Source organism: Zootoca vivipara, chromosome 12, assembly GCF_965207765.1.
Source record: "Zootoca vivipara chromosome 12, rZooViv2.hap1.1, whole genome shotgun sequence".
NCBI classification, from domain to species: domain Eukaryota; kingdom Metazoa; phylum Chordata; class Lepidosauria; order Squamata; family Lacertidae; genus Zootoca; species Zootoca vivipara.
The window spans coordinates 12,985,634-13,011,338 of NC_142595.1; the positions used below are offsets into that span (position 1 = coordinate 12,985,634).

The 25,705-nt window shown below is 48.6% G+C and overlaps 1 protein-coding gene across 7 annotated transcripts in view; it reads right to left on the bottom strand.

Annotated features, from left to right (window-relative positions):
• Positions 1-1,430: 1,430 nt before the first annotated feature.
• Positions 1,431-25,705, bottom strand: part of GFAP (glial fibrillary acidic protein) — a 43,078-nt gene continuing 18,803 nt past the window's right edge. For 4 of the 7 annotated variants that reach the window (XM_088654961.1, XM_088654957.1, XM_088654956.1 and 1 more), the window contains 9 exons: positions 22,961-23,516; positions 16,293-16,353; positions 15,937-16,032; positions 14,351-14,512; positions 12,520-12,645; positions 10,595-10,815; positions 8,736-8,779; positions 5,254-5,339; positions 1,431-1,866 (listed from right to left, as the gene is read on the bottom strand). In XM_088654961.1, coding sequence (XP_088511087.1) covers positions 1,825-1,866; positions 5,254-5,339; positions 8,736-8,779; positions 10,595-10,815; positions 12,520-12,645; positions 14,351-14,512; positions 15,937-16,032; positions 16,293-16,353; positions 22,961-23,463 — 1,341 coding nt within the window. In that variant the 5' untranslated portion in view covers positions 23,464-23,516 and the 3' untranslated portion in view covers positions 1,431-1,824. Of the gene's footprint in view, positions 1,867-5,253; positions 5,340-8,735; positions 8,780-10,594; positions 10,816-12,519; positions 12,646-14,350; positions 14,513-15,936; positions 16,033-16,292; positions 16,354-22,960; positions 23,517-23,605; positions 23,650-25,705 lie in introns of all 7 variants that reach the window. The other 3 variants (XM_088654959.1, XM_088654958.1, XM_088654960.1) reach the window with 1 other exon arrangement.

The window sequence follows — 25,705 nt, forward strand, 5'->3', positions numbered from 1 at the left end:
TCAACTAGCAGGGGTAAGTGAACCTGACATTTTTGGTGTCTCTTCATTTCTCATTTTTCCAGTCCTCAGTTTAGTTCCCCACAGTTCCACATCTGTTTGTGATTATTATAATAATAATATGATCATCATCATCATCAGCGTTTTAGTGCAGTCTTCCTAATGTACACATTTTTGCAAAACAATTTCCCCTAATATGCATTTTTGCACAATCTTTTCACTTACCTATGCCCTTTTACGCACTTTTTACCCCAGTATGTACGTATCTGTACACATTATTCGGCTGGAGAATGGAAAAGGATGGCTATGTTTCAGTTTGCAAAGTGTCCTGAAAAGTGTGGTTTTGGCAAGTTCCCCTTTAAATCATATCTGAATCCCATTTCCCCTCTATTACTTGGCTATTAATTGGCCTGGATGCATTGCAGGTGGGTAACCTAAGGTTGATAAGAGGCTGCGGAATTCCAGACTCTTCCTGATGGCTTATAAACCTCAGAGGGAGTTACAGAAAGAAGGCAGAGGAGAAATCCCCAAAAAGGCAGAGGCTGCCTCTTGAAGGAAGAAGGTAAAGGAAGTGTGTATTTGTTGACTAGGTTCTTAAGGCTTTTCTAGTCTGACAGGAGACAGAAAAGGAGGCTGTTGCCCTAAGTTCTGAGGGGTCTTGGGGTGCCAGGACTGTGAGAAGCTCCAACACATGTACTTGGGTATACAGTATGTAAAACACAGGTTGCATCGATTTAGAAGGTGCCCAAAGGCTCCTGTAGGGGTTAAACATTGAACTAGTATTGGGGAGACCCAAATTCAAATCCTGCTTGGCCTGGAAGCACACCTTGGGCCACCAACCTTGCCGCAGATTAGACCACGGGAAGAGATTGTGGAGGAGGCTCACGGGTTATAGGGGAAAGCAAGGCGGGTGGGGTGGGGTGGAAACTGCAGTCACTAGCCAACTTTGACTAGTATTCCTTTCTAACTCCAAATCTAGCAGGGGGGAAAAACTTCATACATGAACAAAACTCATCCAATGTAGGAGCAAACTAGCTGACGGGGACAGCTTTAACGTTTTAAATAGCTGTCATATGGGGCGAACGGCAAAGAGGCAGCAGTGTATTTTTAACCCCTCTTCCGCTGCGGTCCTGGTAACTCCCCACTCCAACCCACAGCATTTATTCATTTGCACTGGGAGGGAGGCTCCCAATTCCCCCCCCCCAACAAGACATCTTTAACAGCTTTGCATCACAGCTAAAGATTCAGGAGGGACTGTTTTCACTATTTTGGGATAATTTGCAAGATGAATTGCTACCGTATCTTGTCACATGCGTTTCTTAAGGACACCTGCTAACTTCCTACCATTGTTCCCCTCGAAATACCTCCCTTCTAGCCCCACCCCCCTCACACAAACACACACACCCTCTCCCAGCATCAACAGTAAACACTGATCCTATTCATTAGTAGGTTTATTGAGAAGCAGCAGGTTTTGGTGTTAAGCCCAAGGCAGATAACATCTAGGAGAGCTACAGCCCAGTCTAAACACGGTGCCTCATTTGGACACGGTGAGATGCAAGAAAGCGGGTGGGTCTGAAACCCCACCTGAAGCACCAGGCAACTGAGGCCCAAGAGGCAGCAGCCGGTTATACTTTCTCAGCAATAGTTAAATTTGCAAATGTTTCCCACCCCTCGTAGCAGCAGCATATTCGGTGTGCAGAGCTGTTTTGGGGCCATAGCCCGGAAGCGTCAGAAAGGGAGGCAAGCTTCTCCTAGCATCCTACAGCTACAGGCGTCTCCTCCCTCCCTCCCTCCGCTAGTGTGGCTTTTACTTCGCAGCCGCTGGCTTCACACCACTTCCTTGTGCTCCTGGGTTGACTCCTTGATCACCTGCAGGCAGAGTGGGGAGAAGAACGGGAGGGAAGTTATTTGCCCTGCTTGGGTCGCAACCTAGCTTTCAAAACAGCTCCTATTCATTTTGAAAATTTGTGTGCTCCCTTTTAAATGCTTCCAAGTTCCTATTCCTTACTCCCACCCGTCCCCTAAAAATCAAAATCAAAGCAGCGTCTATGGCAGCACAGAACTAGTAACTTGATGGTTGATGCAGAATTATTATTGCCAATACTGGTGACACTTAAATGAAAATTTAAGCACAGCCCCTCCAAGTGTCCCTATTTTCCAGGGACAGTTCTGGATTGATAGCTGTCCCGGTTTCTGGTTTGATCCTGGAATGTCCCACTTTTCCTTAGGACATCCCTATTTGCATTGGTGAAATGTTGGAAGTTATGGAGTTAAGCGACCCACCGAACCAAGGAGCTAAGTAACTCTACAACGTTTAGAAAACATCTGAAGGCAAACCTGTATAGGGAAGTGTTTTTTTAAAAAAGTTTAATATTATGTTTTTATATATGTTGGAAGCTGCCCAGAGCGGCTGAGGCAACCCAGTCAGATGGGCAGGGTATTATTATTAATAATAGTAATAATAACAATATTAAATAGGACACCCCTATTTTCATCGGATAAATGTTGGAGGGTATGTAAAGCAAGCTTTCTTTTTTATGTTTTAGCTATATCTATTTAACTCTAAACGGTCATAGTTTGTTTTCCTGGATGGAAGTAAACCAGCAGGGCAGATCTGGAAAATGTACCAGCGGAGGAGAGGAGATTTAAGCCCCCATCCTGGCAGGAGAAGAAAGAAGGAAACAATGAGGGCCTGGCTCAAATTTCAGGCACATACATGCCTTTGCAGCAGTTCAGCTATATGTATATTTAACTGCATAGTAAGGAGCAAAAGGGCTGGTGTAGCTATCAGCCACAAGAGACCAAGCAACGAAACAGGAAGTCTCCACTTTGAATCTGCCACGAACTTGTTCACTAAGCTGTGTTATCCAAGCCACTTGCTCTGAGCCTCTCATCCACATTATGGGGCTAATAGGACAGTGGTACCTTGGTTTAAGAACAACTTAATTAAGAACAACTTAGATTAAGAATGCTGCAAACGCGGAAGTAGGTTTTTTTGTTTGTGAACTTTGCCTTGGAAGCAGTACATGTTGAATGTGTTCCATTTGTAAACTGAGTCCCCCGCTGCTATGGGAAAGCATGCCTTGGTTTAAGAACGCTTTGGTTTAAGAATGGACTTCCAGAATGGATAAAGTTCGTAAACCAAGGTACCACTGTACTGGCTTATCCTTATAAGGCCGCTGTAAGAATTATAACAAGATGCTATATTTTATTTATTCAAATAGATCTCAGGGTGGTTCACAACGCAGCAATACGTGAAGCGCTTCAGAACTAGGTAAATATTCAGGATTATCCCATCACACACATGTCTTCTGTGCACAGTGGGAAGCTATGGACTACTGCAATGCGCTCTACGTGGGGCTACCTTCGAAGGAGGCCCGGAAACTACAACTAATCCAGAATGCAGCAGCTAGACTGGTGACTGGTAGCGGCCGCCAAGACCACACAACACCGGTCCTGAAAGACCTACATTGGCTCCCAGTACGTTTCCGAGCACAATTCAAAGTGTTGGTGCTGACCTTTAAAGCCCTAAATGGTCTTGGCCCAGTATACCTGAAGGAGCATCTCCACCCCCATCGTTCAGCCCGGACACTGAGGTCCAGCGCCAAGGGCCTTCTGGCGGTTCCCTCCCTGCAAGAAGTGAGGTTGCAGGGAACCAGGCAGAGGGCCTTCTCAGTAGTGGCGCCCGCCCTGTGGAACGCCCTCCCATCAAATGTCAAGGAAATAAACAACTACCTGACTTTTAGAAGACATCTGAAGGCAGCCCTCTTTAGGGAAGTTTTTAATGTTTGATGGTTGATCGCTTTATAATAATAATATTCTGTTGGGAGCTGCCCAGAGTGGCTGGGGAAACCCAGCCAGAGGGGTGGGGTATTAATACTACTACTACTACTACTACTACTACTACTAATAATAATAATAAAGGCCCGATACTTTCCAGGTTTGTTATTCTGCTCTGTTCAATACTCCAGACTAAGTATTTCCTCAAGTGTCAACTTGCAAGACCTTTGATCTGAGCTATGTAATATCTCAGTGCACACTGAGGGAATAAAGTCTTGTCAGTATAACTTTTGCCTGCTGACCAGCATTGCCTAATTTTTTTTTAGGCACTAGCAGGCAAGGCAGAAAAGCAGGCCTGTATTCTGCCATCGGGCACACACTGTCTCTATAGCTTTCAGAACTTTAATTACTTATTCCCAAGTGCCTGCTCACTCTTTTCTTTTCTTTTTAAATACTTTATTTTCTATCGTTTTTACTGACACTAGGACAGGAACTGAAATATAGTCCATCAAGATGCATAGATCTATGATGATGGGCAAACCATTCCCCGAACCCCAAACTTGGAAAAGCTTGCTGTGACCATGTTAGAGAATTCATTCTCCCATCCTTTTTGACTCATGTTCCAGCCATCCATCTCGACACCAATTCTGGGAGGAAGAAAAGTTATTTTCTATTGCCCACAAGCCTGATTGTAAGTTATAAATCTCACTCATGTTTCCATCATCGTAAACCGGAGGCATTGGCAGAGAGACCCAAGGGGATGAATGCCAACAAGAAATATCAAGTGTTTACACATAGGATGAAGGAACCCTGGTTTGTGCACAAGGACAACTGGTTAGCACGCCTGAGGGAAATGCGTAGTCTCCAATGGATAACAAACAGATGCCAGTCATGTGGTGCTTCAGCTCAAAAGCCCAAGACCATTGCTGGCTGGTTGTCTCCAAACAGAAACATCAGACCCAAGACGTAAGAAGTTGCAGATAATAACACTGCTTTTCTCAGTGCTGGGGACCACTCATTTGGGGACCTGGGTAGCACAGTGAAAGGAAATAAATGCTGATAAATTGAAACTGGATGCAGGGGGAATCATCGAAAGATGATAGGCAGAGGCTCTAGAAGACAAATCCTACCAGGAAAGGCCAAAGGAGGCTGGTACATATAGTCCAAAGAAGCCAAGAGATATTGGAAGATTAAAAGGGCTACAGTCACTCACCAATGACAAGATTAAAACTACAGAGAGGAAGGAGAAGTTCGAATATTAGGAAGAATTTCCTAAACTATGAGCAGTTCAGCGACAGAGCACGATAACGAAGGAGACTGAGGAATCTATTTCCTGGAGGATTAAAAACAAAATGAGAGGGACAGGCATGTCCATAAATTCAACAGGTGTTTGGAAAGAAAGGGTTGGATTGCTAGATCTTTCAACCATGTGATCAGAAAACCAAGGCTCCAGAGGCCTGGGTAGCTTTTGCCTACCTCTCCATCTCTCGTCTCCACTGTTTTGACCACAATACTCCTCTTCAGGTGGGCCTCAGAAACTGACTTTGTGTCCAGGCTGGTCTCTGGTGAGGAGGGAAAGAACAGCCCAGTCATTGTCATAGTGTGGTAGTTACTGAATTGTGGCCTGGAGAAGGCACACACTGCTCCTCTGTGATAGACTTTGAGCTAGCCCGTGAGACCACAAGGAAAGAAACAAGGAAATGCTGAGGGTGTGGGAGAATGTGTGTGAGAGAGAACGGTATTGAACGGTGAACTAAAACACTGCTCCTTCTGCACTCTGATGCAGCTGCAGTGAAGGGCAACCAGAGTCAAGGAAGGGGGGAGAGAACTTGCTAGATATATAAGTGATCCTAAATTGTAGCACCTTGACCGACAAACCTCTCCGTAACACACATACAAATTCCATGCAGCTGCATCAGAGTGCAGAAGAATCTTCTTTAAGGTGAGTTTTCCTTTCAGAGGTTTTTCAAGCAGCCTCCCATATGGCAACAAGAACAACCGAAGTGATCACAAAGAAGAATCAAAGTGGAGCAGAGGTGTGCAATGAAATGTAATCTATCAGCAGCTGGCACAGCAGAGAACTGGTGTGGCATCTAACAATGTATCCCTAGTTATGCTTACTGGAGTTAAGTACTGTTGTAAACAGGGATGCGGGTGGCGCTGTGGTCTAAACCACTGAGCCTCTTGGGCTTGCCGATCAGAAGGTTGGCGGTTCGAATCCCCGCAATGGAGTGAGCTCCCGTTGCTCAGTCCTAGCTCCTGCCAGCCTAGCAGCTCAAAAGCACGCCAGTGCAAGTACCGTGTTTCCCCTTTTTTAAGACGTAGTCAGAAAGTAAGCCATGGCAGCATTTTTTAGCATTAGTGAAATCTAAGACACCCCCCGAAAATAAGACATACCTCCATGCGAGACCGCCGAGCGCCCCAGCCAGCCAGAGGGGCCTGGAACCGGCTGCTGTTGCTGCAGTGAACGCATGGAGCGCCCTGCAGCGCCTGGCCTCTTCTTTTCTTTTCTTTTTTTGGGGCTGCCCGAGGCCTGCCGCCCTGCCACCGGAACCGGCGGCTGCAGAGCGGAGCGCTCCGAAGCGCCGAGCGCTCCGAAGCGCCGAGCGCTCGGAGCGCCCTGCAGTGCCTGGCCTCTTCTTTTGGGGGGGGGAGGAGCTGCCCGAGGCCTGCCGCCCCGCCGCCGGAACCGGCGGCTGCAGAGCGGAGCGCTCCGAAGCGCCGAGCGCTCGGAGCGCCCTGCAGCGCCTGGCCTCTTCTTTTTTTGGGGGGGAGGAGCTGCCCGAGGCCTGCCGCCCCGCCGCCTGAACCGGCGGCTGCAGAGCGGAGCACTCCGGAGCGCCGAGCGCTCGGAGGGCTGTGCAGCGCCTGGCCTCTTCTTTTGGGGGGAGAGCTGCCCGAGGCCTGCCCCCCGCCGCCGGAACCGGCGGTCTGCAGCGCCGAGCGCCCGGAGCGCCCAGCAGCGCTGGGCGGAGCGCCGAGCCAGCAGCCTGCTGCCTCGGTGCCGTGCAGAGCGCCCAGCAGCACCCTGAGCCAGTGGCCTGGCCCTTCCGAGGAGGCCTTAAGGTACAAGACATCCCCTGAAAATAAGACACCGTCTGTTTTTTTGAGTAAAAAAAGTTATAAGACGGTGTCTTAAAAAGGGGGAAACACGGTAGATAAATAGGTACTGCTGCAGCAGGAAGGTAAACAGCGTTTCCATGCGCTCTGGTTTCCATCACAGTGTCCTGTTGTGCCAGAAGCGGTTTAGCCATGCTGCCCACATGACCCGGGAAGCTGTCTGTGGACAAACACCAGCTCCCTCGGCTTGAAAGCGAGATGAGTGCCACAACCCCATAGTCGCCTTTGATTGGACTTAACCATCCAGGGGTCGTTTACCTTTACTATTGTACCCAATGGGACTTGCTCCCCAAGACAAGTAAAGATGCACAGAACTTCATTCAAAAAGTAAACTGGGAAGTTCCTGGTTTGAAGCCAGTATTAGCCATGGCCTTGAAACAAGCTTTGCTGATGGGAGATGGATATCAGGAGGACAGGAGTGTAAAAAACAACTTCTTTGGATCCCAATTAATTTCTGAAAACTTCAGTTTTAGGAAGGTTTTTTGGCATATAGGAAGCTGTTTTAATCCAGGGGTCCCCAACGCAGCAGCTACATTTGCCTGTATCTCCTACAGCGCACACAAGAGGTGTCAGTAAATACCCCATATAATAATAATAATAATAATAATAATAATAATAATAATAATATCCTTCCAGTAGCACCTTAGAGACCAACAAAGTTTGTCATTGTTATGAGCTTTTGTGTGCATGCACACTTCTTCAGATACAAACCCATATAAAAACCACAGTACGTAGGGAGACTGTTTCCTCTTGCTGCTCAGCTTCTCTTTGCAGCCTCTCTCCTAGACTGCACATGCCCCACCTTACAGATACCCATTTCACCCTTACAGATACCCATTTCATTGGGTGTCAGGATTAGAAACCCACGCTCGCTCCCTCCCTGTTTTGAAAAAGGAGAGGCAAAGAGCCTTCTCTCTGCAGTGCAGTTGGATAATTTTAGACTCTGAACTTGCATGTTCTTACAGGGGTGGGGATGGCAATGTGTATTGATATACTGTACTCAAAATGTAGTAATCCTACAGAGTTTGGGGTCCCTCCTGCTCATTCCATTTTTGTGGGATCCCAGCACTTCTGCCCCGAAGTAGTCCCCTAATAGCGTCACTGGTTTTCAAAGATAAATAGTAAAATAGACAGGAGCCAAAGGCTTGGAATACAACCTCTCCCCTTCCTCTTGCTAACAGTAAGAGCTGTTCGGCAGTGGAATTTGCTACCATGAGTGTGCTGGAGTCTCCTTCTTTGGAGGTCTTTAAGCAGAGGCTTGACAGGCATATGTCAAGAATGCTTTGTGTTTCCTGCTTGGCAGGGGGTTGGACTGGATGGCCCTTGTGGTCTCTTCCAACTCTATGATTCTAATGAGTGCCTGTTGTTGATATTTGCAGCTCCCGTGACCCACATGCTGCGCGACCCACTTGCAACCCCTTCCTCATCCTGCTTCTACCCTGCCAAAAGGCATCTTTGCGGTCAGTAGTAGAACAATGAACTAGGAAGGCCTTTAGGATTGATCCAGAAAGGCACGAATACGATCATGGTGGTATCGGTGGAGAAAGGCAGCGGCAAAGCAGAAGACGATAAAAGTTTTCCGATACGTATTGGTCTTACTACCTTTGGAATAGATTAGGCACAGTGGCAGCACATCCCACATTCGCTGCTTGATTCAAAACAGGAAGTGCTGCCCTGCCCTTCTGCCACTGCTGCCACTATCATACCTGCCACTGCCGCCACCTGCCCCACCTGCTCTGCTGCCACACAGCCTGCCACACTTAGCGGTTCACACCGCTGCCTCATTTGTGCGTGGACACATGGCAACAGCCATCGTCATGACAGAATGGGTTCCTTACCTCGGATCTGAAGGTTGGAGAAGGTCTGCACTGGAATGGTGATCCTGCAAAGACACAAGGAAGAAAAGGAAAAGAGAGTGGGTTTCCGAATCAGTCCCAGGGCCATCCCACCCACGAGGCAGGCTAAGGTCGCAGCCTCGGGCGGCGGAACCGCAAGAGGAGGCAGCAGTAGCCGCTGAGATCTCACAAGACCTTGCCAAAATCTGAAGAGATCTCATGTGCTCCATTTGGTCTTGCAAGAACTCCATGAGATCGCAAGAGATCTCACCAGAACCCGCCGTCATTGCTGCTGCACAACTCAGATAAGGGTGGCTTTGGTGACACGTGTAGGAGGATACCACCTTCCCGTTTCGCCAGGTGGCAAATCAGGATGAGCTGCCCCTGATTGGTCCTAATTCTCTCAATCCTTCCCCAACCTTGCACCTTTAATTAATTAATCAATTCCAGGTTTTGTACTGGATAAGCAGCAGAGCCAAAGGAGCTCAGGTGAGAAGCACAAATCTCACAAAAATGGCTGATCCGGCAGAAGTAGCATGGCAAACAACACCCTTCCCCAGCTTCTTTTGGACTACCACTCCCATCAGCCACAGCCAACCTGGCCAATGGTCATGGGTGATGGGAGCAGTAGTCCAAAATGCCTTGGGGGGGAGGTCTGGGAAAAGTTTTTCTGACTTAAGGACAACAACACCAAACAGAGGTTTGACAGGAATCACTTGGTCATATCCAAGTGCTATTTGGTACGAGTCATCCCCAGGTCTACTGGAGGGTTTTAGCACAGTGGATCCTGGATAGGGAACCTACAAAGTGGCACATTGGATCGAGTAATGCTTGGTACCTTGCAAGAGCAGGTTCAAAGCAACAGTACTTGGTACTATTTCCAATATTAAACCAGAGAGCCTTGACTAGCAACAAGCTGACCTGGAGGCACATTTGTTTTTTATTACCCTTATGAGACCCATCCAAGTTTAGATGGAGGCCTGGTCTCTCCTTGAAGCAGAATGAACTGGAAGACTCCTGACCAGGCACCCCCAAACTTCGGCTCTCCAGATGTTTTGGACTACAACTCCCATCTTTCCCAACCACTAGTCCTGTTAGCTAGGGATCATGGGAGTTGTAGGCCAAAAAATCTGGAGGGCCGCAGTTTGGGGATGCCTGCCTGAGACAATAAGAGCAGCCTATGGCACTGTGGTTGAACCACTGAGCCTAGGGCTTGCTGATCAGAAGGTCGGCGGTTCGAATCCCTGTGACGGGGTGAGCTCCCGTTGCTTGGTCCCAGCTCCTGCCAACCTAGCAGTTCGAAAGCACGTCAAAGTGCAAGTAGATAAATAGGAACCGCTACAGCGGGAAGGTAAACGGCGTTTCCATGTGCTGCTCTGGTTTGCCAGAAGCGGCTTTGTCATGCTGGCCACATGACCTGGAAGCTATACGCCGGCTCCCTCGGCCAATAATGCGAGATGAGCGTGCAACCCCAGAGTCGGTCACGACTGGACCTAATGGTCAGGGGTCCCTTTACCTTTACCTATATTACTTTAGATTATGGGTGGTATTTGCCTTTTGTAAGTGTTCATAGCTCAGCCCACTTCGCACTGTGCCGATTCCTTACTTATGGGGGAGTTGTGCGTACACTGCTAACATTTAAAAATGGGGACCCCCTACCTGTAGTCTGAAGTGGTACGGTCCATTTCACCGCCAAGACTCAGCCCCCTCATTTGGCTGCATATATGTAGAACAAGCCCAACATGCAGGGCTTTAAAGGAGCTTTGTATTGCTCTGACAGGGCTGGCCCCTAGCAGGATCCCCAGCAATTCCATGTAAAATATGTCACAACACGGTGGCGACGGGAGTTTCTGGGCACTTACCTGCTTTCCTCCCCCTCCAAGAGTTTGCGGTAGGTGGCAATCTCAATATCTAAAGCCAGCTTGACATTGAGGAGGTCCTGGTATTCCTGGAGGTGACGAGCCATTTCCTCTTTGAGGCTGCGGGTGTCTTCTTCCAGCCGAATCACTGTGTCCTGGTAGGCGGCAGTGTCGAGGGCGTAGCGGTCTTCCATCTCCCTCAGCTGCCTCTCCAGAGATTCGTTCTGTAATGAGGACAATGGAAGCGTCACCGGCGAATGCAACAAAACAAGGGGTCTGTTACTAACCTGCAGAGGGGAAGGGGCATCCTGAGCCCACAGCTGAGGTGGGGAGGTTATCGCCCGTTCCGTAAGCCCCATCAGCAACATCCATGTTGAACCCAGCTTGGAGGCTGAAAGGTGACATACTTTCTGGGGAATATATACCTTTCGCTCATTTCCCTTATGAAGTACATTCAGATCCTGCCTTTCTGCCAAAGCACTCAAGGCAGTTCGCAGCTGACCAATAACGGCTCACAAGCCAAAGAGGCATAAGCAATGAGGAACAGTGCTCTATGTGGGGCTACCTTTGAAGGTGATGCAGAAGCTACAACTAATCCAGAATGCGGCAGTTAGACTGGTGACTGGGAGTGGCCATCGAGACCATATAACACCGGTCCTGAAAGACCTTCATTGGCTCCCACTACGTTTCCAAGCACAAGCCAAAGTGTTGGTGCTGAGTTTTAAATCCCTAAAAGGCCTCGGCCCAGTATACCTGAAGGAGCGTCTCCACCCCCATCGTTCAGCCTGGACACTGAGGTCCAGCTCCGAGGGCCTTCTGGCGGTTCCCTCATTGCAAGAAGGGAGGTTGCAGGGAACCAGCAAACGGCCTTCTCAGAAATGGTGCCCACCCTGTGGAATCCCCTCCCATCAGATGTCAAGGAAACAAACAACTACAGTATCTGACTTTTAGAAGAGATCTGAAGGCAGCCCTTTTTAGGGAAGTTTTTAATGTTTGATGTATCACTTTATCATTATCATCATCATTATTATTATTATTCTGTTGGGAGCCGCCCAGAGTGGCTAGGGAAACCCAGCTAGATGGGACGGGTATAAATAAATTTATTATTATTATTACTACAGGGAAGGAAGAGGAGACGAGGCACACTCAGGAACAAGCCAACTCTTTCATATTATTGCATAATAGCTTTACATAAGGACTAGGTGGAACAATCACTTTCTACCTAGGAGACAATGCTGGAAGAGGAATACCCAATAGCAGCTTGTCCTAGTTAGGGATTGGGGAGACATTTGATTCAGTTTGCACTTAGAGGCAAACTTACCGAATCTGTCCTTTTTCAAAACAAAATGCATATCGAAATGGGGGGGGGGGAAACCTGTCTGAATTTTGCAACACAGTTCTCCAGCCAAGTAACGTGCAAAAATGATGTCTGATGTATACGTGAATGCAAATAACATACCAAATTGCATTATATTAGGGGGAATAGTGCTACAAACAGGGAGGTATTGGGGGGATATCCTATTAGCATCTAAAAATGTGTACCTTATGAGAAATTTGCAGCAAAATGCTGCTGAATTTTCATGGAGTGGTTTCTGTGGGCAGGAAGGAATGCCAGTCACGTGGGGCAGGGGAGGGGGGGGGAGATAAAGTTTATCCATTCCAACTGTTCATCAGACAGTGAGATGAGACAGCCAGGCTTCCTCCACTGGCTCAGCTGGGACCAGCTGCCATTTGTCGCCTCCCCTCCTAGAACTACCTCCATTGTTGGCCAATTCCATTTGACTGCGGCGGAGGGAGAGGTGAGGCCCTCTCCATTGGCTTAGCCGGGAACCAGAGACGGATGAACCTGTCGATTCCGGTTTCTCTCCATTTCTCATTTCCCCAATCTTAAACTCACTTCTCCAAATTCCCGCATCGACTCTACCTACCGATCCCCTCAGGGACTCCAGGTCACAGGTGAGGGACTGCAGCTGCCGGCGGTACTCGTTGGCTTCTTGCTTGGCGAGACGCAGGGCCTCGATGTTTCGTGCCGCTGCATCGGTCAGGTCTGCAAACTACCAGGCGGAAGTCAGATTAAAACACGGGTGGCTAACGTTCTGTTTTGTGGCTCAAGGAACACACTTGCATGTGCACTCACACTGGCGCACAACCCTCTCTCCACAGCTGATCTGGGCAGATCAGCTATGGGGGGTAGCCAGGCTGTTATTGCCCCCCTCTCTGCTCATCCATGATCAATCATATGACCAGGGAGAGGGCAGTTTGTGTCCACATAAGTGTGCTATACCCACCCCAGTACTGTATCTAGGGCCTTTTTCCCCAGCCGGAATTGCTGGAACTCGGGGGCGGAAGAGGGTGTGTGTGGTGGATGCGGGCCGCCCCGGGTATCCCCACTGAGGGGGGTGTCAAAATGCTGGGTGGCACTCACTGTGGGGCCTGCAGCACGCCCGAGCCACGCGTCTCTCCTGGGAGTGATGCAGTGGCTTGGGTGCCTGCAGGCTCCGTGCTGCCCCAAACGGTCTGCCCACTGCCTCCCCCTCAGCTGTAGGGTGGTTGTGGGAGGAGGCAGGCAGACTCCTCAGAGGCCCTAAGGAACATCCTGCCCTGACTTGCCATGCCCCATGGGCGGCTGGCCACGCCCCTGCAGATGGCTGGCCCCGCCCCTGCAGATGGCTGGCCCCGCCTCCACGAGTGGCTGGCCCCACCCCTGGGCACAGGGCATGTGCTGCTCCAGGCGCCCAACTGGATTGCTCCGGCGCTGAACTCAGTTCTGGCACCTCTCAGGTGGGCGCCATTGCCATCGTAAGAGAACAAGGGAGGTGTTCAATGCTCAGTTGTGGCACCTGTTTTTTTAGAAAAATAGTACTGGCTACATCTAAATGGCGTTTCTGTGCGCTGCTCTGGTTTGTCAGAAGCAGCTTAGTCATGCTGGCCACATGACCTGGAAGCTGTCTGCGGACAAACGCCGGCTCCCTTGGCCAGTGGGCAGACCATTTGGGGCAGCACGGAGATGAGCACCACAACCCCAGAGTCGTCCGTGACTGGACCTAACGGTCAGGGGTACCTTTACCTTTACATCTAAATTACTGCTTCTGACTAATAACCCAACTTTACAAATATGTTGTATTTGTAAAGTTTAAACATATTTACAAATATGTTTATTGATTCTGACTGTTATCTACTTTAATGTCCGTCCGTCCCCCCCATCTTGCTACTGCTGCTGCCAAGATCAGTAAGGCCTTGAGGGGAAGGCTTTTTTGTTTTTGTTTTTTTCGAGCAGGGCTGGATTAGGCCCCCAAGCTGGCGGTTATCAATCCCTGGTTGAAAAGGTTGTGTTGCCAGAGCTTATACCTGATCACCACTGTGACCTTCAAACCTTTCACCTCCCTTCCTGACAGGGCAACTGTGCTTGAATTTCCATGCGATAAGGAAGTCTATGGTTTCTCCACCAAATGGAAGCACCCAAAGGGAACTCAAAACAGGAAGTGTGTAACTCTCAAAAAAGCGTGTGTAACTCTAAAAAAGTGTAACACTAAAAGCTGTCATTAGCCATGCATGCAACCAGGAGTCTCATCCACACCATCCCTCCCATCCCTTACTGCCAACTTCCAAAGCATCTCAACGGTGCAAGGCGCTGTTCATCTGGAATGGGCAATCTGAGTGGCAGCCCCATTCAATTGGAATGCTAGTCAAAGCTGTGCTGGTCTGGGAATCCTCAGTCATTCAATTTCCCTTGGGCTGGCCTCCACCCTGGTCTTGTACCTTAGACTTGTACCATTCTTCAGTCTCATGCATGTTGTTTGAGGCCATGGACTCGTACTGGATGCGGATCTCGCGCAAGGCAGATGTCAAGTCCGGCTTGGCCATGTCCATCTCGATGTGGACTTGTTGCTGCTGCAGCTGCTCCTGCAGCTCCTGCAGCTCCTGAGAAGGGGACAGAAGAGTCATGAATCCAGAAACCTCACACACGGGGCAGGGTTTCCCAAAAACTGGACCAATTAAGACTTTGGGGAATACATCAGGGCAAATTCACAAATGTAGGACTTATCACACTTACCTTTCCTCTGTGCTTTCCAGGCACGGTCTGAGCTCCATGTCCAAAGTGCCCTTTTCCTTAATCTGGAGATTTGCCTGCGAAAAACCGCTCTTTAAAGCTGAATCGGAGCAAATGGTAATCTGCAGAAACTCTGAATAGACATTTGCTTCGGTTCAGCTTTAAAGAGTGGGTTTTTGTGGGGAAAGCTCTGGAGGTGATGTCTTCTTCTCTTCCTTTCCTCACTCTCTTCTTTAAGATGCAAGTCATGGAGAGAGAGGATGTCATAGCTGCCAAGTTATCCCTTTTTTTAAGGGATTTTCCCTTATGCTGAATAGGCTTCCTCACGATAAAAGGGAAAACTTGGCAGCTATGGAGGATGTGCCTCATGTCTGAAGCTACTTTTCTGTATTTCTACCCAAGAATACTTTGCCTGTGTTATCTATTATTGCTGCATAAGACAATGCATGACTGAGACCTAGAAACTGTAAGTAAAGCATTTTTAAACTTACTTATTAGTGTGTGTGGTCTATTCATTGCCGAGGGGGGCAGAAGGAGGTCAGCTGCTAAACGCTTTGGATACCACTGGGCACCATTTTGAAACAAAATGGCAGACACAGTCTTAAAAGACTGCAGTGATCCCTTTGGACAAGCTAACTAACTTTGGCACAATGGTTCCTGAGATCAGGGAACAGGATTTTGTCTATGTTAGGATACTGTTGGGTGCCATTTTGAATCATTTTGAAGGCTGCACTGATGGTCAGCGAGGGTTGCTGCTGGCGTCTTAGAATCCTAAGCAGTGCTGGACACTCCCTGCTCATTGTTTAGATTGGGTGGACATATTTTTGATTTGCGTGTGGAGGGAAGATATGCCATCTTAGAAAACCTGGACGCCTTTAGGAATACATGGGAAATATAACAACTCCAGGATCAAAGGTTTAGGTTTGCTTGCTTGCTTGCTTGCATTAAAATTTGCAAGCTGCATTTCAACCTGAATGGCCCATAAAGTGAAACACAGTCCTGTTAGCATACAATGAAATTGAGAAACACCATTAAAAACAAGCCTCACAAAAATGCAGTTAGAACCCAGAGCCTCTGAGCCAGATGAAGAGTTGGTTGGCTTTCTCAACAATGCGACTGAATAACCAGTTTTCAGTATGTCGCTCTCCCTCTCACAGGAAACATGGCTGGGTTTTTTTTGGCAGCCATTAAAGGGAAAACAGAACACAAGCCAAGCCATAGCTGTGGATCTGGGCCTATTAGCCGAACTGCCTTTCAAGATGGAGGAGCTTCAGCCTGGCCCTTTACTCCATACCTCCTCATGGATCTTCTTTAGGAAGTTGATCTCCTCCTGCAGGGATTCAATTTTGCGTTCCAGGTCTATTCGGGCCAACGCAGCATCATCAACGTCCTAAGAAACGAGAGGGGAGAATGAGGGACATTTTATCTGTTTTGGCCCTTAACGTCACGTACAGGGAGGAAAGCGGGATCTCTTGCATGCTCTCCCTCTTAAAAATAAAGTAAAAGTGGGCTCCCTTCCATGAGACACATGCATGCATGCACATGATGCAGCAAGGAGAAAACTACTTCAGATCATTTACAAGCTACAAGGCCATCTTGCATTCTCTGCCCATCGTTCCAGGATGGGATTTGTCATTTTTTCCGCCTCACCTGTCGGTAGGAAGACAAATTGTTCTCAGCTTCAAGGCGCAGATTAATCTCGTCCTGTAACCTTAAATGAGAGAGAGAGAGAGTTGGGAAAATCAGGAAGCTGTGCTGAATTATCGGCTCCCTTCTGCAAAGGGCTGAAACCAAGGGAGGGGGGAAATGTCAAGGTCAAAGCCTCCACGAGGCCCTTTTCTAATTCTGCGCCGTTTATTTGCAAGTTTTCGAACCCTTCAGGCTTTGCATGCAATTAATACAACAAAATAACAAAAGCAGCGATAATATTAGCAAAAGAACATAAGAACAGAGTCCTGCGGGATCAGTTTAAAGGGCCAACATTCTGTTCTCATGGGGGCCAACAACCCTTGGGGAGCCAACCAGCAGGAGTCCAAGGCGTGAGGAATTCTCTCCCTCCTCCCGATGGTTTAAAAGAAGCAGGGAAGAAACAAGAAAGCTCTTACTAATAATTTATTCAGTCATCACGGTAGAAGACAAAGAATCCAGTCATTCCTCCATGATGGAGTTGCTCACTCTGAGCCCCTCCAACTTCCCTCTCTAGCATCTGGCCCTACGGTGGCCCCCTGTGGTCAAATGTCTCTGCGCCTGTTGCTCTTGCACTCTTAACGAACGCCACCTCGTTGTAGGGGACGGTGGATCATCTATGCTGTCTAATGAAGTGTCAACTGGCTGCTCTGCCCGCCCTCCTTCTCCTAACACCTCATAACTCTGCTGTTCACCTGTCTCTGAGCTGTTATCTCCCTCATAGTTCTGCTGTGATTCAATACTGCTTCCTTCTTCTCCGGCAGCTACAGGAGTAGGGGGTGGGTGATCTCCACCATTCCTCTTCCTTTTCAGTCCAGTCCCCGACATCTCCCCATTTCCGATTCCCAGAAACTGGTATTCAGAAGCTCTGACAGCGGCGGCAAAGCATAGCCATCGCTAGTAGCCACCGAAAGCCTTATCCTCCATGAATTTGCCTGTACCCCCATTAAAAACCTTCCAAGTTGGTGACCACCGCTGCTAGGAAAGGCATTTCCTTTAGTCTCCCCTGAATCTTCTAACATCCAGTTCATCGGATGACCCTGGGATCTAGTGTCGTGAGAAACGGAGGAGAACATCTCTCTATCCACTATGTAAAATCTACAACCTCCTTTTTAAGGCATGGCAACCCGGACCGTACACAGCCACGTGATCGATTTGCACAACAGTATTATGATATTGGCAGTTTTATTTGCTGGTTTTGTTAGGAATACTCTGTACCAGCTGGAGCTCATAGTAGCTGGAGTCCAACAAAATCTAGAAGTCTCCATGTCGGCTACCCTGGTGGAACACTAGGGCTGGTTGCCAGCTCTGCACCTGAGTGCTTTAGTGCTATTAAATGAAGAGAGGATATGGGTGGAAAAGGTTTGTGGCTGGCTATGCCACAGATCTGTAGCTTGGATGCTAAGCAAGAGGTAATGTTACTTTATCCTTCCTATGCTGCAAGGAAGAATTCATCTCTCCACCTCCCCAGGAACTATTAGATGTTCCACCTGCAGTTAAGTCCATAAACGCTATACTAACCCATAACCATATTTATTGGCCCACCTCTTTGTATTACTCACTTGTGGCCTCAAACAATAAAATATGCAACTTTTGGGAACCTTTCCTGTTAATTGTATAGAGTTGATTTCTTACAAAAAGGCAACCAGACCAGTAGCTAGCTTGCCTGCAACTCCTGCTTCACCTGCTCTTTAAAATTGTCTGTGTCTTATTACATCATACAGCAAACCCCTAGTTTTCAACCCTGAATGAGACTTCCCGGGGATTGCATTTGATCCAGCTGGTGGGCGCATGTCTCACTGTCCACCCAAATGGATGGATCTGTGCCTCCTTGTCGCTAAACTCAGATTCTCTCACACTGGTAGCTGTTCCTCCCGGGGGGGGGGTGTGTCTTCTAAAGCAGGTGTTGGCAGTGCTCTTCTTCCGGAGGGAAAGGGACAGTACTTACCATGAAGCATAGGTGCCAACTCCCTGGGGCCTTGGGTGCCTGAACACCCACAAAATTCATAGAATCGTAGAATCATAGAGTTGGAAGAGACCACAAGGGCCATCCAGTCCAACCCGCTGGCAAGCAGGAAACACCATCAAAACATTCCTGACAGATGGCTGTCAAGCCTCCACTTAAAGACCTCCAAAGAAGGAGACTCCACCACACTCCTGTGCAGCAAATTCCACTGCCGAACAGCTCTTACTGTCAGGAAGTTCTTCCTAATGTTTAGGTGGAATCCTCTTTCTTGTAGCTTGAATCCATTGCTCCGTGTCTGCTTCTCTGGAGCAGCAGAAACCAATCTTTCTCCCTCCTCCATATGACATCTGTGAGGGGCAAGGGATATCGCGAAGCCCCTCCCCTCCTGAGTTCCAGCCCAGCCCCGAGCGAGGCTGAAAAGAGGGAAAGCTCCAGCTCAAGTGGGGAAACAGGAAGTGGTGTCCAAGGCTCTGGCAGGGTAGATCGTCCCAGGTGGGACAGGAAGGGGGAAGGAAGGGGGGCAGACCAGTCCCCCCAACTCCGGAACTGCGCAGAAAGCGTCGGGGGAAGAGGATGGGTCTCCCCAAGTTGTTATGCTGGCGCAAGATGTGCCAAAAGCCACTTGGAGGTTCTGATTCAAGCTAAACAGATGTGTCTTTGTAAATAGCACTGCCATCAGCACTGTAAATACTCAGCACCAATAAAAGATAAAATGCAGAGCTGTGTAGAGTCGTTACTCTGAAGTAGCCTACTCCGGCCACCGTGACAACATCCTTTCATATATTTGAACATGGCTATCATATCACCCCTTAACCTTCTCTTCTCCAGGCTAAACATACCCAGCTCCCTAAGCCGTTCCTCATAAGGCCTTTGACCATTTGGGTTGCCCTCCTCTGGACACGTTCCAGCTTGTCAGTATCCTTCTTGAACTGATTTCGAAGTTCCCCATGAAGGGGCTGGGCACCCACAAATTTCATTGCCAGGGCCATGCACGCTGCATGGCACCCACGGCCCTGGGCACCCACGGTTGCAGAGCCAAGCTGGCACTTCTGCCATGAAGTTGCTACTGTAAGTGCCACACTTTTAACCAGCGCTTCTCTGTTAGGAAAAAGAGGTGCCAGTACTGGGTAACCTTGAGTACCCCCAGAAAAAAGCACTAGTTATGGCAGTGATGGGCAACCTTTTGAGCTTGGTGTGTCAAAATTCGTCAAAAAACTGAGCATAACTTGGGTGGTGTGTCACTTCGAGAAAAAAACCATAATTTCACAATATTTATAATTTAAATAACAAAAATGTATAATTGTAATATATAACTGTATTTAATAAACCAAAAACTAATTATTTAACCAAACCAAAAACCCCTTATTTATCACAAAGTGCCCAGAGTTGTTGAGCTTTTTGGGGGGAGCTGCTGACCAAAGTTTTGGAGGTTTTTTTGGGGGTGCAAAAGTTGCTTTGCTTTTTTGGGGGGATGCCCCAAAGCTGCTGCGCTTTTTTGGGGGGAAAGAGAACAGAAATAAATGACAAATAATACCTTCGCTGGAACTAACACGCAGCACCAACATAGTCTGCCAAAGCGCCAAAAAACCCAGCACAGAACGGGTTAAAAAACGAACGCTGTTACACCCATAGTCTGCCAAAGCGCCAGACAAAAACAGCACAGAAAGGGTTAAAAAACCAATCTCTGGCTACCAGCAGCAGCAACAACAAAAAGGATCCGGGTTTTAACAGCAGAGAAAAGCTCTAGCGGAGACAAGCTGGAGGAGGAGCGGAAGAACAAATGGGGGGGGGGACAACAACAACAACAGTGTGAATGGGACGATGGGGCGCCTGCCAGCAGTGACAGCTCTGCGTGTCACGTCTGACACGCGTGTCATAGGTTCGCCATCACTGAGTTATGGGAACCCCTCCCGATGTTGCTGAGGTTCAACCCCCATCAGCCCCAGCAAACATGGCCAGGAATGATGTAGTTCAGCAATTTCTGGAGGTCTCTACACTTGCTCAGTCTAAAGAATAAGAGATTAGGAAGGGCTCTTTAGGGCTGCCGTTTTAAGGGGAGGTTGCACAGGCATCAGTCAGGGATGCTGCACTGTCAACTGTGCACTAAGCAGGGGATTTGACTAGTAGGTGATCTCTTCCAATTCTATGACTCTGGTCTATCCAATCCCATGTTCAACAGCGGTTGTTGGGATGGACCACCCTCCCAGGGCCAGATGCTAGCGCAAAACACTACGCTGTTAGAGGCACCTGGCGCTGTTGCTGCCCCCACCTCCTCCACTGTGGAGGCTGCGCCATCATGGCAAATGGGACACTGCCCCATCAACCTCCATCCTGATTCCTGGAAGCCCACCTGCCTTTGTGTTTACATCCAATCCATTGGGTGGCTCTGGATATCTGCTTCCTCCTCTGTCTCAGTTTTGCCCTTGCAGAACTCAGCAGGGAAGAGGATGGGGACAAAACTTGAATTAGTTGGCTCTGCGTGTACCATTGGCTCTCTAGCACCACCTACTGTTGAGCTCCCTGCCTTCCATCCTACCAGCCTCAATGGGCACCAGCTAGCACTGCTCCTCTGAGGTCATTTTAAAAATTATTTGTGTTTGTGGTCATTTTTGCCGTCACATTAGCAGCGGCATTCCAGGCATTCCAGACCCTCTGTGGCCATCTTTCCTTACAGTATCTCATGGAGGAAGGATGGGGGTGGAGTTGATCCATGAGGACCCTGGAAAAGGGGCAGTGCCTTCTGGCGGTTCCCTCATTGCGAGAAGTGAGGTTACAGGGAACCAGACAGAGGGCCTTCTCGGTAGTGGCACCCGCCCTGTGGAACGCCCTCCCATCAGATGTCAAGGAAATCAGCAGCTATCCTATTTTTAAAAGACATCTGAAGGCAGCCCTGTTTAGGGAAGTTTTTAATATTTAATGCTGTATTGTTTTTAACACTTGGTTGGGAGCCGCCCAAAGTGGCTGGGGAAACTCAGCCAGACGGGCGGGGTATAAATAATAAATTATTGTTGTTGTTGTTGTTGTTGTTTAGCGCTTCACACAACTTACTACTGGCACACCAGAGATTACTTTAGAAGTGCTCCTAGAGGCTATGCCACACAACCAACAGGCTTATGGTAACTTGCGGTGGACTGGCAGGTAGTTCGATGTTGCCCTTCTTGGTCTTCCGCCTGAGGCAAGGGGATTGCCTTACCTAAAGGGCTAGCCCTGGAAGTGAACCTAGTCTGCAATCAAAGAGCTGGCAGATCACTAACAAATGCCTATAGAAGAAATAACAATAGTTTAGCAGTTTCCAGGCTTCCAGCCTTTATGGAAACTTTCCACATTGACTAGTACTCCGTTCACATGGTATACTGGCCAGACCTCTTGGTCCCCAAGGGAGCCAACTTGAATGAAATATTGGGGGGCCCAGGTAAGCCCCATCCCACATAATCAATCACAAGATGCAGAGCACACACACACCAATTGAATGGCAATGCCCATCAACTTTGGGAAGGCCCTGCCACCCCAAATATTTTACTGGGGGAAGACGAAGGGACCTTGGCACCTAGGAATCGGCTCCTATGCTTGGGCCTCATATTTTTTTGTTAATGGAGAATGTGCTGTAGATTATATGCCACTCCCCTGCAGCTCTGGCTTGGAAGGGAAGACCGCAAGCTGACACCAAGGGAAGCTCAGCGCCCATGACTGGTCTTTTCATGGAAAACTCATAATAACCATCTGAGGAACCCCAGGGAACCCCAGAGTTCCCCAGATGCACAACCTGACACTCCCTGCTCCAGATGGGCCAAGCAACCAAGCCTAGCCACCATAGCTGCCAAGTTTTCCCTTTTCTCACGAGGAAGCCTATTCAGCATAAGGGAAAATCCCTGTAAAAAAGGGATAACTTGGCAGCTATGCTAGCCACATGCCACAAAGGAAGGGAAATGTACCCCTCCCCAAACTCTTTTGCCAATATGACCTGCTGGGAAAAATCCCATTCCAAAGCCAAACAAGGCCGTCAGTAAGACCTTGAGTGTGCAAAGCCCACCCACACCATGCATTTAAAGGATATGCTGTCACCCCCAAGTATCCTGGAAACTGGAATTTGTGAAGTGTGCTGGGAACTGTAGCTCTGTGAGGGAAAAATTCCCTGTCCCCATGTGTTTACATTGCATGACGTAGATGCCCCTCCAAATCCTCAATTCCCCAAGCCTCTGCATATTGCTTCCTTGCCCCATCTCATTCCCTGTTTGCAGGTGCCTCCCCACCCAGCCCAAAGGGACGCAGGTGGCGCTGTGGGTTAAACCACAGAGCCTAGGGCTTGCTGATCAGAAGGTCGGCGGTTCGAATCCCTGCGACGGGGTGAGCTCCCGTTGCTCGGTCCCAGCTCCTGCCAACCTAGCAGTTCAAAAGCACGTCAAAATGCAAGTAGATAAATAGGAACCGCTACAGCGGGAAGGTAAACGGCGTTTCCGTGTGCTGCTCTGGTTCGCCAGAAGCGGCTTTGTCATGCTGGCCACATGACCTGGAAGCTGTACGCTGGCTCCCTCGGCCAATAATGCGAGATGAGCGCGCAACCCCAGAGTCGGTCACGACTGGACCTAATGGTCAGGGGTCCCTTTACCTTTACCCCACCCAGCCCAGTCAAAACTCGAAAAGAGATCCCGAAAAGAGACTTCCTTACTTTTGCCGGAGATTGTTGAGGTCCTCCAGCAGGTTGTCTCTCTCAATCTCCAGACGGGCCTTGGAGTTGGTGAGCTGGTCGACCTGGTGGCGGAGGTCCCTCACCTCCTCCTGGTAGATATCGGCCAACTTGGTGGGCTCCTTGTCTCGGATTTGGTTGAGCTCTGCCACCAGGACTTTGTTCTGCTGCTCCAGGAACCGGACCTTCTCTATGTAGCTGGCAAAGCGATCGTTCAGCTCCATCATCTCCACCTTCTCATTGGTGCGGGTCTCCTTGAATTCGGTGTTGAGGGCATCAGCCAGGGAAAAATCCACCTTGTCCGGGGAGAACTTGGGGCCGGCACGGAAGCTGAGGCTGGAGGTCTTCAGCTTGGTGACGGAGAGCCGAGTGCCAGGACCTGAAGACAGGTACCTGCGCCCTGGCGAGAACCTCAAGGCGTGGTGGATGGAGGAAGTCTGTGCGCCGAAACGCCTTCCGTAGGATGACAGCCGTTGCCCTTCCATGGTCAGGCTTCTTCTCCAGGCTCTGCGAACTCAGACAGATTTCTTTCTGTGTGCTGCAAGGGGTTTTATACAAGAGGGTTCACCATCCCCCGAGCATATGCGTGTGAAAGGCTGGAGGAGGGAGGGGGAATGGGGTGCTTACCAGGCCTTAACATCTCACATCTTCCATGCCAAGTGCCCTGTGCCCTGGCAAAGCAACAAAAGAAAGGCATTGGGCAGAAGCTTTGAGCATTCTTGATGGGAGAAGAGAGCAAACGCTCTTGGACGAGCTACGAGGTCAGAGTCCTTGCCAACCTATGATGGCCACAATCTCCCTACAACAGCAGTGACATGACAACACACACGGCAGGCAGCCGTGTGATTGCTAAAGATGAAAAAAGAGGCGGGGAAAACATCTCTTCTGCCCCAGAATCACAGGCAAGATCATGACACAAACACAGCAGCGAAACCAAATTGCCAAATTGGTTATTGAAAATGCAAAACCAACTTTTGTCCAGAGAGCTCATTCACACAACAAATGTCACTCCTTTGCATGCTGTTTTGTATGAGCAGAACAACCAGGCGTTTTACACAAAATGTTTAGATCTAGAGAGGCTCCCAGGCCTCAAGTCTGCCAGTGATATAAATTCTGTATACCAGTGCCTGGCAGACGGTAGATCCAGGATTTTAGGAGATTTGTGGTAGCTCATAAAGCGTTCATGATTCCCAGTTGTTTAACAATAGCAACTTGTCAATGTTGCAAATGTGCAGGAATTGTGCAGGAAATGTGCAAATGTGCAGGAATTGGCTGACGGTTAAGGATAAATAATTTTAAAAACAACAACAAAGCTATTGTACTTATAAGGTTAACTGTAAGGAATGGAATGTGAACTAGAAACAACTAGGAAAATAAAGCAGAAACAAGAGGTAACTTTGGACACACCAAGAACAGAGTGTGGGAAAGCAAATTTTGGAAAAGTTGAATTAAATTTGTCTTAGTTTGTGGCTGATTTGGTAAAATTTGGAAAATCAACAAAAAACGACCCACCCCACTGCCGCCAAATTAGGCTGCTGAAACAAAGCAAGGGGTAGAGAAAACCTGGGATGGATTTTTATATGGAAATGAATGTGAGCTCAGTTCTGAAACTCAAAACTAATACCTGTACTAAGATGTAGCAGAGACATCACCTTGCCTACAAAGGTCCGTATAGTTAAAGCTATGGTTTCCCCAGTAGTGATGTATGGAAGTGAGAGCTGGACCATAAAGAAGGCTGATCGCCGAAGAATTGATGCTTTTGAATTATGGTGCTGGAGGAGACTCTTGAGAGTCCCATGGACTGCAAGAAGATCAAACCTATCCATTCTGAAGGAAATCAGCCCTGAGTGCTCGCTGGAAGGACAGATCGTGAAGCTGAGGCTCCAATACTTTGGCCACCTCATGAGAAGAGAAGACTCCCTGGGAAAGACCCTGATGTTGGGAAAGATTGAGGGCACGAGGAGAAGGGGATGACAGAGGACGATATGGTTGGACAGTGTTCTCGAAGCTACCAACATGAGTTTGACCAAACTGCAGGAGGCAGTGGAAGACAGGAGTGCCTGGCGTGCTCTGGTCCATGGGGTCACGAAGAGGCAGACACGACTAAACGACTAAACAACAACAAAGATGTAGTCAGAGATGGCTTCTTTCTTAATTCTAAGAATATCCACCACACTCCTCTTTCTAAGCCACTATTTCACACTTGGCTGTACCCGGTGGACATTGAGGTTCTAGGAAAAAACAAAACAGGGCTGCTTCCAGACAACCTGTTTATTAAACATTCATCCTTATTTGTTTGCAGGGAGATTAGGCGACATTTCTTCAAAGCAACTCCAGTGTATTTCCTTATCACTTCCCTCATTGCAAACAGTCTGATTTTTTTGGGTGTGTGTGTGTGATGGATTTGTTGCATTAAGACTTCCCAGTCAGGTATAACTGCGCGACCTGAATTTGCCAGTATTGTATGTGATTGAATCCCAACCCAGAATAGCAACAGTCTGGAAGCGCCCTCGCTCTCTCTCTCAAGCTTGAAGTCTGCCCATCGCTGCTGTACACCAAGTGCGCATCAAGAGAAGTGCTGTATTTGGAATCAACTCTGCCTGACAGCCCCATCTCTTGATATAGACCTCCCATCTCCCGATCCCAGATATAAAAGTGTAAGCAGTGGTTACTCAGTGGTCAAGAAAAGGCACTCGGATGTGGTGGACTTGTAAGAAAGCGGGGGGA